The 15,448-nt window shown below is 39.1% G+C and overlaps 1 protein-coding gene across 6 annotated transcripts in view; it reads left to right on the top strand.

Moving 5' to 3' along the window:
* The window catches only part of ORC3 (origin recognition complex subunit 3), a 60,655-nt gene extending 50,201 nt beyond the window's left edge, over window positions 1-10,454 (top strand). For 2 of the 6 annotated variants that reach the window (XM_074368645.1, XM_010948951.3), the window contains exons 15-20: window positions 1,130-1,209; window positions 2,156-2,256; window positions 6,542-6,683; window positions 8,302-8,418; window positions 9,347-9,426; window positions 9,944-10,454. In XM_074368645.1, the coding sequence (XP_074224746.1) occupies window positions 1,130-1,209; window positions 2,156-2,256; window positions 6,542-6,683; window positions 8,302-8,418; window positions 9,347-9,426; window positions 9,944-10,049 (626 nt within the window). In that variant the 3' untranslated portion in view covers window positions 10,050-10,454. Of the gene's footprint in view, window positions 1-1,129; window positions 1,210-2,155; window positions 2,257-6,465; window positions 6,684-8,301; window positions 8,419-9,346; window positions 9,427-9,936 lie in introns of those variants that run through there. The other 4 variants (XM_045512153.2, XM_010948952.3, XM_045512154.2 and 1 more) reach the window with 4 other exon arrangements.
* The last annotated feature ends 4,994 nt before the right edge of the window (window positions 10,455-15,448 follow it).

Below are 15,448 nucleotides of genomic sequence, written 5' to 3'. Positions count from 1 at the left end.
TAAATTCTGTGATGTGCTAATGCTAAATAAAGGAATGTAGTTTTTAAAAATGGGAAGGTTGGAAATTAAGATGATTAACAGTCTGAAAAACACAGTATTTTACAAGTTGAAGTGAAATCAGTGTCTTGAATAAATGTGCTTCTCTATTTTCAAAAGTGACACATTGTTAACAACACAGTGAAATTAACCTCGCCCCTCGTATTGGACAAGTAGAAATACTTGATGATATGCGATCTCTGTTTCCTTGACAGTTATTACATACTACAGTTTGGGTCTAAAATTACATTTGGAGGGTTAAGTAGGTCAGACTGTCATATCAGATTTATTTTTAAGTCTCTGCTACATGTTAATGAAATGGGACAAAGAATTTATTAGCTGTTTTAATGTTAAGTCATGTCTTTCTTGGGCCAAGAATTATCCATAGCTAAAAAGAAATTTATTCTTTGAGAACAAGGCAGATTCTCCAGCTGCATCCTCCTGTCTTAGATTTGGCCAAATAAACCATTTGAGTGTGAAGTTCCCCAAACCTGCCCTGCACCAGGAAGAGCCTGTTAAAGCCTCATGTTCTCTGGAAACACAGATATACCTTTTATCAGATATGGTTTTCTGTTCCTTTGCTAAAGAACCATGATGCATTTTGTGTTTTAGATTATTTCAGAACTTTTGTGCACTACCCTCTTCCATTAAATAGTGTTGTGTCAGGTACAGTGAATTGGAAGATCGAGCCCATGTTTGCCAGGGTATAGGTTTATATTGTTTACAGCCGTAGCATAATCAAAGGAACATGATTTCAGTTTGTTTGTTTTTTAAAAGCTATTACAGCAGCACAAAGATTGGAAGCTTTTTCTGTTGGTTTAGGGGTGTTTGTTTATATTTTGTTTTGTTTTCATTGTGGTCACATTTTTTAAGTTCCATAGCTGGTTTTTTGAAGACCTCTCTGCAGCACAACTTATGTAATATTTATTGACCTTAAACTTCTGGAAGAAATCGTTTATCTGATGGCACATTGATCCCTTGCCACATTAAAAAAAAAAAAAAAGGATGAAACTTTATTTCCCTTGGAGTAGTAGAATTGTTTGTTCTTGAGTGGATTTACCTTAGCTGCTGTATGTTGGTTGTATATTAAAAGCAGAAGCCAAAGAGGAAGAAGATACGCCTGGGTCACAGTCAAAGGGGCTTCAGAAGACAGACCTCTATCATCTTCAGAAGGTCAGATCGCTTTCTTTTCCTTCCAGCCACATGCCGTGATGCTCCCGTGTGCTCTAGATTAGCTCTGCCTGGATGTTTTTGTTTTCATTTTCAAACCACAAGTAGGAACAAAGCAGACTTTGTAACTCACTTATAAATTGAACATCCTGTTTATCCCATACTGCTATCCTCATTCTCCATGTAGGAAGTCTGGAATTTACTAGCCAACATAGGTGGAAACTTTCCTATAGCCCCAGAGAGAGAGACAATTAAATAGTAATAAAGGAAAATGGGAACATGGTTACAAAAAGGAGCCTGGATTATTTATCTGATGTATTTGTTTTTCTGTTTAATCAAATTGAGAGATTCAAAGGAGCCTAACTCATTAGTTTTAGATGCTTTTCTTAATTTGAAAAAAATGCATATGGAGCAGAAATTGAGCCTCAGTGTATCTAGTATAGTCTTTTTCAGATAGTTCTAACTTTAAGATCTTGGTTGTCAAAGTAAAGAACCTTCTTTGCACCATGATACCAAGTTATGATCAATGTAGAATAAAGTATCAATCTAAGCAAAATAAAGCAAATGGAGTCTGTTCTATTAGTGTGGCCAAAGAGCAAGGGTTTTTTTTTTTTTTTTCTTTTTTTTCTTCTTCTTCTTCTTGTAAGTCCTTTTCTTAAATGAACTAATGAGCACTCCCCCTGTGGATAATTTAGTGATGAAGCAAGCTGCCCTTTTCCTCTTTCCTTGAAAAGGAACTTGGTATTTTTTTAAGCAAAACACCTTGGAGAAGAGATTCTTTCCAGTCCTTAAAAATAAAAAAGAAACACAGCCCATTTTGATCTGGTTCTGTCTCTGCACATCCTGTCCGAGGGCAGAGGCATCTGCTGCCTCTGCGTGAGCAGCAGAGCTCCCCTCGGAGGGATTTGCTGTCTCAGTCACCAGAAAAGTTATGTTCTTCCATCCGTAGTCCTTACTGGAAATGAAGGAGTTAAGAAGAACAAGTAAGAAGCAGACCAAATTTGAAGTCCTCAGAGAACAAGTTGTGAACTTCATTGACGGTCTGGTGAGGTGAGTCTGTTGTTGCTCTTAAGAGCTAAAAGGCAGCCTATTTGCCCAAATAACCCTGGTGTGATAGCTGTTCTAGCCAGGCCAGGACACTTCTCCTAGATTAGGCTTCATGCTCCCCTGGCCCCTCCATCCAGCTTAGACTTGTAGTTTTGATTCCTTTCCCATCGTTATTAAGGTGGCTAATTAAATGACTTCGTTCATTCTTTCATTGCCATTTCAGGAACATGGGTTTAAATTTGATCTGGTGCATTATTAGGCTGGGGCGGGGATGGGAGTGGAAACAGAAAAGTGTTTTTCCCCTTTCTAGTAAGAAAGTGCTTGCATCCCACTTTATCCTTGCTCTGTCTCTGCTAGGAGTATGCTGGTCTGGGCCAAGCCTGGAAAACAGATACACCAGACCAGCCATAATGCTCTATTTTATCCAGAGTAAAGAGCTTCTAATTCTAAAGAATACCAGTGCAATTCATTATTATATCAGCCCTACATTCATAGTAAATGTAGAAGTCCACCAGTCCTACCTGTATTTTAAGATGATTCCTTTCTTAGGAAATCCACATCATTCTGATTTTTGGATTTCCCAAGAGCCAGCTCTGTGTAGCTCTGTAAAATCACCCACCTAACCTGCAATTGGGACATACTATATAGAAAAAAAATGAGAAGTGTGAAATATAAAATGATTTAATAGTTAAAAAGTAGGAAAAAAAACTCTTATCATTGTTTATTCTGTTTCTAATGGCAATTCAAAGTCAGCAGCAGGCTAGGCATTGAATGGAATCGAGTACTACAAAAATAGCAGCCCAGTTATTGAAGACAGAGTGGTTTTCTGTTAGATTGCCTGTCCTTCTTGAAAGTGAACAGTTCCATTTTGCAGGACAGTGTGGGGGCCGAGGCATTGTTCCTAGTCATTCGGGAGAAATTACTAATGTCATGGACGAGATCCAAAGGATCAACCAAGTGTGACAAGAGGAAGGTTACAGGGAGAAAAATGTGTCACATGAAAGTGATGCAATGCAATGTTGAAGTGACCTACTGGCTAGAAATGACCTTGTAGAACTCATAGAATTAACCTTGCCCTCCTGGGCTTTCATGTTCTTGTAGTTTCTAGCCCCAAGTTCCTAGCTCTTCCCTTTTACCAAGTTACAACCATTGTAGTTGCCAAAAATAATTTTGCAATGTAACTTGGCATAATTTATAGGTCAAATGTCATATTCCTTTCTAAGTTCCCACAGATCCCAAATTGTAAACTCCGAAACCAAACAACCATTCCCCTTTGAATGATCTTTAATCTACTATGTCTGACCTGTCAACTTTCTGAGCTGCTGAAATAAAACTAACTGTGATTGAAACGTTTTGTGTTGTAAAAATCAAGAAATTTTCCAAGCAAGAATTTACTATCTTTACCAAGATAGAGCATCCCGGAAGGGGAGAGATTAGGGTTGTCGCCTATTAGAGCTAAGAGGGACCTGAGGGGTCATGTGGCAGCTAAAGCCCAGAGAGAGGCTGGAACTTGTGGAAAGTCACCCAGTCCCAGTCTGCTGACCTCTGTCAGAAGGCCTGCTCCATTTCTCCACACTGTCCCCAAGGACCACATCACAGATGTTTGTACAGAGCTTGGAGTTCTGGAGAAAAGATGTCCTTTAAAGATAAGTATAAGCAGTAGGCTCCAGGAAGCAGAGTTCCTGGTGTACCATGGGCAGCTCTTGTGAAATTACTGAGTTGAGAATAAGTTGCACTTTCTGAGTTACTATTTTCACCAAAATGCAAGCTTCAACTTTGTAGCCTCTGTGGATAATAAGTGGTCCTGCCAGTTTCCCCCAAACCCCCACGTCTTTTGCTTGTGGACGCTGATCTGAGTCCAAAATGAGCATCATGCAGTGCTCTAGTGCCAGCTTCACTGCTGATTCCTCACAGCAAGTGCACAGCAGAAGTTTATTTCTGCGCCAGTCTCCTCAAGTTTGCAGTTGGACAAAAATTCTGATATATGATGATGTTTTGTCACTGTTGTTCAGCTAGCTTTGCCCAGTGGAAACAAAATGCAGGCAAATATTTTATTTTGACTCTGCTGGAAGTTCTCTGTGGATATCCAGGAAGGTCTTTTGTGTTGGGAATTACTGGAATCTCTAAACATTAAATAGAAAGACATTAAAAAGGGAGAGGAGGACAAATATGAGACAGTAGTTTTTCTGAAATGGACTCTAGCAGGGACTTCAGCATCTTTTTCTTTTTTTCTTTGTATATGTGTTTTTATTGAATTATAGTCAGTTTACAGTGTCATGTCAATTTCTGGTATACAGCACAATGCTTCAGTCACACATGAACATACATATATTCACTTTCATATTTTTCACCATAAGTTACTACAAGATATTGAATATAGTTCCCTGTGCTATACAGTAGAAACTTGTTGTTTATCTATTTTATGTATAGTAGCTAATATCTGCAAATCTCAAACTCCCAATTTATTCCTTCCCAGCCTCTTTCCCCACCCTGGTAACCATAAGTTTGTTTTTTATGTCTGTGAGCCCGTTTCTGTTTTTTAAAAAGTTTATCTTTTTTTTTTTTAGATTCCACATTTCAAGTGATATCATATGATATTTTTCTTTCTCTTTCTGGCTTACTTCACTTAGAATGACAATCTCCAGGTCCATCCATGTTGCTGCAAATGGCATTGTTTCATTCTTTTTTATGGCTGAATAGTACTCCATTATATATGTATACCACAGCTTCTTTATCCAGTCATCTGTCAATGGACATTTAGGTTGTTTCCATGTCTTGGCTATTGTAAATAGTTCAGCATGATCTTTTAATGACAATCATATATAGTGATTGGAGAGAAACACTCTGTAGTTGCTATAGGGATAGTTTATAGTCAGAAGTTACAAATGGGTAGCCAGCCATCCAGGTAGGCAATCGGCATCACAGAAACCATTCCTGAGGCTACAGCTTAACTTAATCTTGAGTAAAATGTTAACAGTACTTGAGATATAGAATGCTGGTCCTCAGGGCCAAGTTAGAATCACACACTCTTTGTAAATTGGTTTTATTTCAATTGACTGGAGAAAGAGCAGCATCCAGAAGTGAAATGAGCAGGTAGCCAGGAGTTCTTGAGACGGGCAGGACGGAGATGGTGAGGAGTGATGTGCATGGTTAATAACTGCCTCACTTCCTCTCTTCCTCAAGGCCAGACCACATGGGTGGAGCAGATATGGTGGGATTTTCTAGGCAGTACTGTCCTCTCCAGGAGGGACGAAAGGCAGGACCCCAGGAAGAAGAGTAATCCCCTGGTGGCTGGGCTGAGGGGGCTGCTCTGTTCTGCCTGCACTGGTGGGAAAAGGAGCTGACACAAATCTGTCATGTGGCCAAAATACTTTAGGCCCCAAACTGACTAAGCCCCAGGAATCTTTCTGAAGGCGTATGAGTTAATGACTTGAACTGAGTTAGTGACTTATTACTCTCTGGGTTATAGGTGCCAAAGCTTCTCCCTGCTAATTAGCTGCCCTCTGGGCCACCCAGGAACCTTGAACTGTCATGGCCGAGACCAGCTGATGGGCTCATTATATATTCAAAGTGAACTTTTTAATGCTTCATTAAAATTGATTTGTCATCTGTCTCATAACTAAGATAGGAGAATCCCAAGTTGCAGTGGGTTTTTTTTTGTAATAACTGATATTTTAATAATAAACAATTTGCTTACTTTTTAATACTCTGAAGCTACAGTTTAGCCTTTTCTGCCTATAAAGTAAAAAAGTAATTCTAACATATAAAAAACTTTCCAGGTCTTAGTTCTGTGAGAGATAGCAATTAAAATATTTTCTGTGGTCCAAAAAGAATTTTCTAAATTCTTAGTTCCAGGTCTGAGGCCTGTGTTTAACATTGCCAAGAGTTTAATGTTTGCTATGGTAAGGGATACAGAAATCTCTTTTTTCTAAATAATTTTAAGAAAGCATTAATACTTTAAGAAATTCTCCCTTACAGATTTTGAGCAGAAATGTAATTTATATACATTTGTTCCTAAAGGTTTAAATCAGAACTAAAATTGTTTCTTGTACTCCAAAGCCAAAGAGTCTGGAAGTTTTAAACAATATTACATAGAAGAGGTAGAATTCTGAGTGCAGCTGCACTGGATTTGATATTTGGGTTTTGTTTCACTTGTTTGGTTTGGGTTATTGTTGATTTACTTTTTTAAGTAAATTACTCCATCTTCCACAGAGGATTGCTAGAAATCTCATATGGAGAATAAACCTGTGCTTATCTGAAAGCTGATACCTGACTCTGGCGGTTTCAGGGAATGCCTCCTGCCCCCAGAGACACAGCCGCTGCACGAGGTGGGGTACTTCAGCGCGGCCCACACCCTGCGCGAGCGCCTGAACGCCGCCCCACGGGTTGCTCTCCACACCGCGCTCAACAACCCGTATTATTATCTCAAGGTAGGAAGCCGCCATTTCTGACAGTTTAGTTCAGACTCCAGGCTTTATGTACCACAAAAACATTGTAAATTTGCAGTTCTAATGATCAGGGAATTGGAAGGTCAGGGTTGCATCTCTTTCAGATTATGTTAAAAAAAATTCTTTAGATTTTTAGAGGGCTTTTTCTAGGCCAGTGAACCAGCGCTGCCAACTTTTGATCATGTGTAATTGTCTTCTCCTTCACGTGATAAAACCAGATCATAGGCACTAAGACTTGAATTTATTGCTCCTACTCTTGAAAATAAAGGAAAGGTTTCCTACAGATGTAACCACAGATAATAGGTCAAACCATGTGGCTGAATGAAATTACTTAAAAGGTCCAAATGATTGTTTCTGATGGAAAAAAGAAATACTTTGGAATTTCATCTTGGATTTTAAACCAAAGATCTACTCTGAGAGTATCTGCAGAGCTGAGTGTAGAGGATGCCAGCAGTCAGCCAGGGATAAAACTCAACTCCAGACACACTTGCCAGTACCAAGCTGTTCTTTTAACAGAGAGTTCAAGACAGTTCAGAATTTTAAAAACCAACTTTTTTATGACCAGGTAAAGTGATCACTTTAAACATGTCAGTAAGCGATATTTCAATTATATATACACACATAATTTGTTGATAATTTGCTAAGTTAATATTAAATTGTTAATAAGTTATCAGCTCAGTTAAGCACCTAGAAATCTTGCAACAGAGGATACTTAAGAAATGACTTCATAAAACCTATGAAGAGCGTTCCAGTGCACTAGTTTCCTGTCCAAAATGGCACACGAACTAACGTGCTAAGCATTTCACGAGACTACTGAGTAGGAAGATGTAAATTAGTGATTTTCAATGATGGGGGCAGTGAGGTGCTTGAATAATTTCATATTTACGGCACCAAATATCAATTATTTTTATTATATAAGTGACAAATTAAAACTTAAAAAAAAATCTTTTTGGCCAATAGTAGGTCACAGAAGAGAACTGGTGTGATTTCACAGTCTTTGGGAGGATATATTACAATTCTCATGGTATGTTTGAAATTCTGTTTCTTAGTAAGAACCATCGATTTCAAATAGGTTGAAGAAAACCTGAGGATTCTGTAGGGGTTAGGATCTGCAGTGTTGACAACACAGCCTTCTTTGAGAGAGAACTTACAGCCCTGGTGGTGGTGTGTTAGTATTTATCAGTACATTGTTGTAATTGCTAGAATTCAGGTAATTACAAATGTTGCAAGTGGCATTTTATTGAACATCTATAAAATTCCATAAACTTTTATGGAAACCAGAAATGCATTAGAGTTTCATCAATTAATAATGTATGATTAAAATGAAAAAAGAAATGAATAATTTATAATAAAAATGAAAAATATGCTTATCTTCTTTCTGATCCTGAGACTAGTGACTAGGAGCAGGCAGATTCTGACAAAGACCTCATCCTAAGCAACTAGCTAACTATTGGAGAGTAAATGCAACTCACCAAATAAAGGAAACCAAAGATGCCATTCATTGGCTTACTAAATTTAGGTTAGGAGGTTAATTAATGTCTGGTTTTTGGTTCCTCATCATTTCTGAAAGATAGTTATCTTAGTTTACTATTACTTCTAGAATGAAGCACTGAGAAGTGAAGAAGGCTGCATTCCAAATGTGGCCCCAGACATCTGCATAGCATACAAACTGCACCTAGAGTGTAGCAGGCTGATCAACCTTGTGGACTGGTTGGAGGTAGGTCGGGGGGGCGGGAAAGAGCAAGCTGTATCTGTGTCCAGCCGTCCATGGCAGCTTTCCTAGGATGTTTTTATACTTTTGGTACTTTGCAACTCATCCTTAATTTTTTTAATGCCTTGTCTTTGGTTTGGGAAGCATTATAAATCACCTTATAAGTTTCTCCAGAAAAGCAGCCAACTGCTGCAACAGTCCTACTCCCCAACTCCTGCACTCTGATCTCACCCACACGCCTCAGTCAAGCCAATTCTGCATCCACACCAGGTCAAAATAAGCACATTTTAGTATGTCTAACAAAAGCTAAATTTTAGGTCAGTTCTTTTATTCCACAAAATAAAATTTTAAAGTATATTATTAACAAGCATTTCCCTTATTGCATAAAAGAAAATAGAATACTAGAATAACTACACAACAGAGGTAGCAATCAGGAAGAACAAGGAATACTTGGCAAGGCAGACAACTGTTATTTTTCTTTAAGATAAATGATTATTCTTTCCCTCTTAAGAATATTAAAACTTAACTCTGTTAAAGACCCTATTTGACAGCTGTCTTACCACCATTTGAAAATATGCATAATTGGCTGCTTCCAAGAAAAACAGGCATTTTCCTAGGGTGATGGAAGTTGGGAGGAAAGGATATAGGGCATCCTTTGCTTTTCAACTTCAAATAGTTTTGTTGGTTTTTCTCTGCACATTTCTTAGTTCTTTGAAATAGAAGATTATTCAGGTACCATTCCATTATCTTCTTACTTGATTTAAAGTGATCATCAGTATAGTTTCTTGAATCTGAAGTTTGGTGTAATAAAAAAAGTGTGCCACTAGCAGCAGCGCAGTGTTTGACCTGGCTTAAATACAGAGCCATCAAGTGCAATAAAAGATGTTTAGCGATGGCAGAGATTTTTATTTTCTTCTGTGCTGTCTTTCAAAAGGCTTTTGCAACAGTTGTGACAGCTGCTGAAAAAATGGATGCAAATTCTGTAACCTCAGAAGAAAGGAATGAAATTATCCAGTATCCTTTTAAAATCAGTTCTTCAGTGTCCAGGTAGATAACAGAGAATAGTCTATAGTTTCTCCAGATCTGCATTAGAGATTTAACCATAGCATCCCAGAGTAACTCATTTCTAAATACTTACTCCGAATTAAAAGTGAGACCAAGTCTAAAACACTTGGTCTGAAACTTCTATCAAAGTCATAATCCAGAATTCAACAAAAATGTCCCCAAACTGCCATTATTGAATTCTCTGTTTTTCTAAGGTTATTAACGTACTTTCAGAAGTTGGCGGAGAAGCAGTTTTCATACTATTTAAAAGATGAGAACTAGGCAAGTGTTAAGCACTTTTCCATTTGTATCTTATTGACAGTAGAGTCTAATTACATTTCACGTTTTCCAGTAAGGGTTATAGTTTAATTTAGTAGTGTATATTTGAACTGTAAACTTCAGTTTACCAACTAATGTTTTAAAATTGAGATTTTAACCTTTTTGTCAAAGATACAACATGTTGAATTTCCTTAGCTACAGCCTCCAGTGCTCGGTTTATTAGAGCTGTTTCTGAACTAGAACTTTTAGGATTTATAAAACCTACCAAACAAAAGACTGACCACGTGGCAAGGCTAACATGGGGAGGCTGCTAGAAAGCAAATGAGTGAAGCCAGAAGGATAACAGCTTAAGAGAAAAAGGAGGCCAGGGGCACTTACACATCACTGAGGAAGAGGAATGTGCAATCCCTATGTGATGTTTAAACAGAAAAGTCAACTGCTTACCCCACAGAGGACTCTATCAAAACACCTCGGGAGTACTTTAGACTCCAGCAAATAACACGCTGCCATTGTAACATTCTGTCAGAGTGTCACTGTTATTTTCAAAGCCATTAAGGAATTATAAACAAATTGTTCTTAAACAGGTATGATGTATAAGTGTAACAATTCCTTTGTCCAGGAGTATCAGTAATCTGCAGTTGATTTAACTGTACTTGTTCCTGCTCCCCCATTTCTTGCACTGGCGTTCCTCACTTTAGTAAACGAGGTGATAAGATGAATATTCTGCTGGCTTATTTCTCCTGGTGACTGCATAGGTTCTAAAACCGCCTCTGCTGCCCCATTTCCTGGCCTTACAACTTTAAAAGTCCTGAGTTGTTTGGCTTTATGCTTAAAGGCAGTGAAGATTCTACCTCAGGATGACCCATCATGGAGTCTGAGAGCCTCTAAGGCCTTCTCAGATCACATCAACTGTATCAAAACCCAGATGAATAAAGTAAGGCTCAGGTGGAATGACATCTGAATCTCTCCCATGACAGCAACTATTCAATACGATGAAACAAACCTCAAGTTCATTATTTAATGTTCTATTTCCAAGAGAATTATGGGATGTGTCTTCAAGTATACTCAATCACATACCAAAATTACCATGCAAATATGACCAGGAGGGAAAAAAAAGTCCAAATTCAGTAAAGACCATTTTGGTCGCAAATCTTAGAACTATGTACCGGCAAGCCTTTGTGTGTGTGTGTGTGTGCGCTCTGAGGACAAATTTAATGTATAATTGTTTTAAAATTTAATATATAATTTAAACCTCATTAATTCTGGAGTGTAAAGGAGATATGAGCCCAGAGGGCATCTAAGCAGGCTCTTCCCCGCCTCCCACTCCAAAAACTGAAAGTGCTTGATGAAATACATCCCAAAAACTGCTTGTCAGAATGTTGCCAGGGTTAGAAAGGTAATCCCAAGGTACGAGAAAGAATCAACTGCAAGCCAGAGCAGAAAGTGTCTAGCCCTACAAAGCTTCGAGAGAGACAATTACCAGAGCAGCATTAGTTAGGATTGACTAAATGCCTTATCATCTTCATCTAAAAGATGCCAGGATTCCTTATTCAGCAGAATTTAAACAAATGTACATGTGCACAAAAGGCTGTCAACTTGGAAATGAAGGAATTTATATGTAAACACAAATACCACCGCCATGAAGAAGAAACTGGACAAATGTAAGAGGCTTTTGACACTTTGTATCAAAAAAAAAACCCAAAAAACTTTAACATGTGTTAAAGACACAGCCTCTGTCACCTCAGGGGTCCCTCAGTGAGGATACGGAGCCGAGCTCTGCTAAATGGACATGATCAGAGCTAAGAATTTTCCTATTACGTGAAGTCTTCCATGATTTATCTTCACAGCAACTGTTTTTCCCTCAGTATTCTCTGTAGTCATTCCCCTCCAATCAGATGCGCCCTCAATCATGTTTCATTTTTGACTAAGTTAGTACAATCTAGGGAGAGAATGTGTGGATGATTCAGGACTTCCCATGTGTTGTCTGAGCGAGGCTGTCCGCAGTGGGGTTTCCCAGCACTCCATGTCTTACTAACTGGAAGACACCGTCAGTGTCTACAATGAGATTTCCTCCCGCTGTCAGCATGGTGCAGGTGAGTACCAGGTATAATCGTGTTTAGAAACCATTTCTTTCAACAACGGACTCATACGGCAAAATGCTTACACTGTAAGGTAGAGGAACTGGCCTCACAGACCAGCAGGTAGTCCTGCTTCCAGTTTTTTTTTTTCCCTTTTGCTAGGCCCTTAGTTGAAGTCAGCCTACCTAAATGCATGTCATGCATGCACTGAATCACTTTGATCTTCCTTACTATCTACTTAAAGATTAGGTAAGAGAGTAGCAGGCTAGAAACTGCCCTATTTTCAGTGAATATCCCCCAAAAAACTATAAAATTAAAACATGCACTGCATTTGTGGTGGCCATTAATGGAGCACAAAACCCTCAAGCCAGCATGTGAAGTGTCAACTGAATTGTGTCCATTCTTTAATACAGTAAAACCTCAATCAGAATACCTTACAAATGGGATATTCTGATGCACTAAATCTTGTGTTTAATGAAATGCTAATCTGAAAACCCTGAAGTAGTTTGAAATTTTTCAAAAACTTGAGTGTGTACCACGCACCAGACATTGTTCCAGACACTTGTGACACTTCAGTGAACACCGATCTCTGCCCTCACTGCATTCTAGTAAAGGCAGTGGAACAATTAATTATATGTTACAGGGAAAAAAGAAAAGAAAAACTAAAACAAAACAGCAAAAAGAAGCAAGATGTCATGCTGCTTTTAATTTTAAACAGTGGTCAGGACAGGCCTCACTGATAATGACGTTTGAACAAAAAGATTTAGCCATGAAGTTTTGTAGGAAAAATGCACTGTAGGCAGAGAACAGCAGTAACAAAGGTCCTAAGGGCAGGACTATGTGAGCTGTATTGGGGAACGGCAGAGGGGGCCAGTGTGGAGATGCATGGAGTTGAGCAAGAAGGAAACTCAAAACTGAGTGAGGTGGGGTGGAGTGCAGGTGAGTCACGGCCCCACAGACCGGTAAGGCCTTTAACTCTGATAGGTAAGGAGCCATCTAAATAGAAGACTTACTAGCCCTTTAAAGGCTCACTCTGACTGCTACGAGAATAGACTAGAATAGGTGAGGAAACAAATGAGGCAAAACAAAGAGCAGTTAGGAAGGAGGTCACTGAAATCATCCGGACAAAGAAAGAAAATACCTTAGATGAGGGAAACAGAGACAGTGAGGTCTTAGATAGAACCAAGATTAGATGAAGAACCCGAGGAATTGAAGGCTGTTTTTTGGCTGAGAAACTAAAGGAATAGAAATGCCATTAACTAATTGAGGAAAGGTTTTAAGAGGCAAAAATAGTTTGGTCTTGGGTGTAAGTTTCGATACCTCTTAGATCTTCACGTGGAAATGTCACACAGGGAGGCAACTATAGCCTGTCTTTAGGATTAGTGAGATAACCAAAGTGAGTATGACCAGAGGAGGCAAGGAGCCCAAGGTTGAACTCCGAGCATGTTTTAAAGTTCAGAAGACTAGACCAGCAGCACCAAAAAAAAAAAAAAAAAAAAAAAGCAATTATGTAGAAGAACCAGATAGACTGAGGAGCAGCAGCCAATAAAGGGAGGAAAATCTTGCAAGCCAACTGAACAGTGTTTCAAGGTCTAATGTTGATTAGATTTGGTGGTGTGGAAAATATTGGTGACTAAGTGGCTGGGTAGTGAAAACAAAGCCTGACAGGCATCACCTGTCAGATGAACGATCATGAGCCCTGGGAAAGCCATACTTTGTGTGATTCAGATGAACGATCATGAGCCCTGGGAAAGCCATACTTTGTGTGATACATCACAGAGACCACAGCACATCTCATGCTCTTGCACAAAAGGTTTAAGCTGAAACTAATACACACTTTAGACCTAACTTCTAGTTTACAGGAAGTTCAAAGGGATAGAAGAGTTATTATATCACAAAGAAACATTCAGTAAGACAACAGGCCTAGCTGTTCCAGAAAGTCAGAATCTTGTTTGAATCCCGCTTTAGGGAGAAAAAAACCCGCAAGAGACATTTTGGGGACAAATGCGATCTGAGTATGGACTAAATGAGGGAAGCGTTCCTTTAAGTGGGATAATGGTATCGAAGTTGTGTAGAAGAACCACCTTATTCTTAGGAGACACATCATGTGTACGTTCTTTGAAGCAGTTAAAATATATAAAAAGCAAATACAGCCACATAATTGTTCACTTTAAGTGGATTGTTGGACTGTTCTTTCGGCTTTTCTGTTTTGATTTTTCCCTAATAAAACTTGGCAACAAAATTATGGGAGGAAGACGAAGTTTAGAAAATTTTTAAGTTTTGCTTTAAAGGTTATAGAACAGAAGAATCGGGTAGTACAGAAGGATTACTGGTTTAAAAGACGACGGCATGTTCATTATGCTCATGGGCATGATCTAGTAGAGAGAAAGAAAATGGATGCAGGCGAGGGCTGCTGGCACTGTGTTCAAGTGAGACGAGGTTCGGAGCTAATGCTCCTTACCCAGGGCAAGTGCAGGAGCAGAGAACTGCTGGAGCCGTATCTGAGGAGACAGGGACAGGCTTGTTAGGTGCTTTAGCAGAATATTTACTTACAAATACCAAGTACTGTATAATTTTGAAATAAGGGAGTCAAGAGAACTCAGATAAGGCAACTACAGTCAATTCAAACCCTAGCAGTTTGGACCAGCTGGGGAGCATACTAAACAGACTCCAGCAGCCTTCCCTCCCGTCTTCTGAAGCAGTCTCTTGGGGTAGAACCTGGGGAAGTGCTCCAGTTAATACTGCTGATGCAATAAATGCCTCGTTTGGAACCCGTTTTCTTTAGGGATGTAAGTCCTTGCCAAAGGCCAAAGATAGCTTTAGTGTTTTAAACCCTCTCTTTTTCCAGATTGCCTGTCTGTTTTAACAGAGAATCACACCTAGTGATGCTCTTGTTAATAGTGATTTACTGAACACATTACAGTAACCGAGGCACAGCACTACACCCGCACTGCTTTTTACTATAAAAAGAGTAAGATGACTGTTAGCACTAAATTCTGTAGGTGCTTACTGGAAGCAATTTCAGGGATCTTTGGGAGCTCAAAGTGTGGCTGGTATTTGGACTAATCACCACCTACTGGGTCCATCTGATTACAACTAATTTCAAGAAGTTGCCCACACTTTTTACCTTCTGAAACTACCTCACACATTATTTGAAGTCAGTAAGCAGCAGATCAGCTAGGACATCTTTTGGGTAAGGTGATATGCATAAATTTGGCTGTGGGGGAAATTTTATTGATCAAAGTGAAGTCCAGAATTTATTAACTAAAACATTTATTACTTGTGGCTCCATTCCGATTGCCAGCACTGATTTTCCTTTTCTCTTGCCCTCCAGGTATAAAAACCGCTCTTTTATAAACTTAAATCTACATGAAAATTCACACACTCTTATTACTTAAAAGAATGTTCAACATTTTAGGGTTTAAGAAGAGAGAACAATTTGCATTCACTCTACCCCTACTCCTTCACATTTTAACGTACTGCTTGCATTCTAAAACGCTAGCCCACCCTACCAGTGGTTCTCGGCTGGGGACTGTTTCCTTCCCCGACCCCAGACACTTGACAGTATCTAGAGGCACATTTTTGGTTGTCATCACTGGGGGAGATGCTACTGGCATCTAGTGGTAGAGGCCAGA

The sequence above is a fragment of the Camelus bactrianus genome, chromosome 8, assembly GCF_048773025.1.
Source record: "Camelus bactrianus isolate YW-2024 breed Bactrian camel chromosome 8, ASM4877302v1, whole genome shotgun sequence".
NCBI classification, from domain to species: domain Eukaryota; kingdom Metazoa; phylum Chordata; class Mammalia; order Artiodactyla; family Camelidae; genus Camelus; species Camelus bactrianus.
The sequence above is the reverse complement of the archived record's forward strand: the minus strand, read 5'-3'. Positions and strand labels throughout refer to the sequence as shown.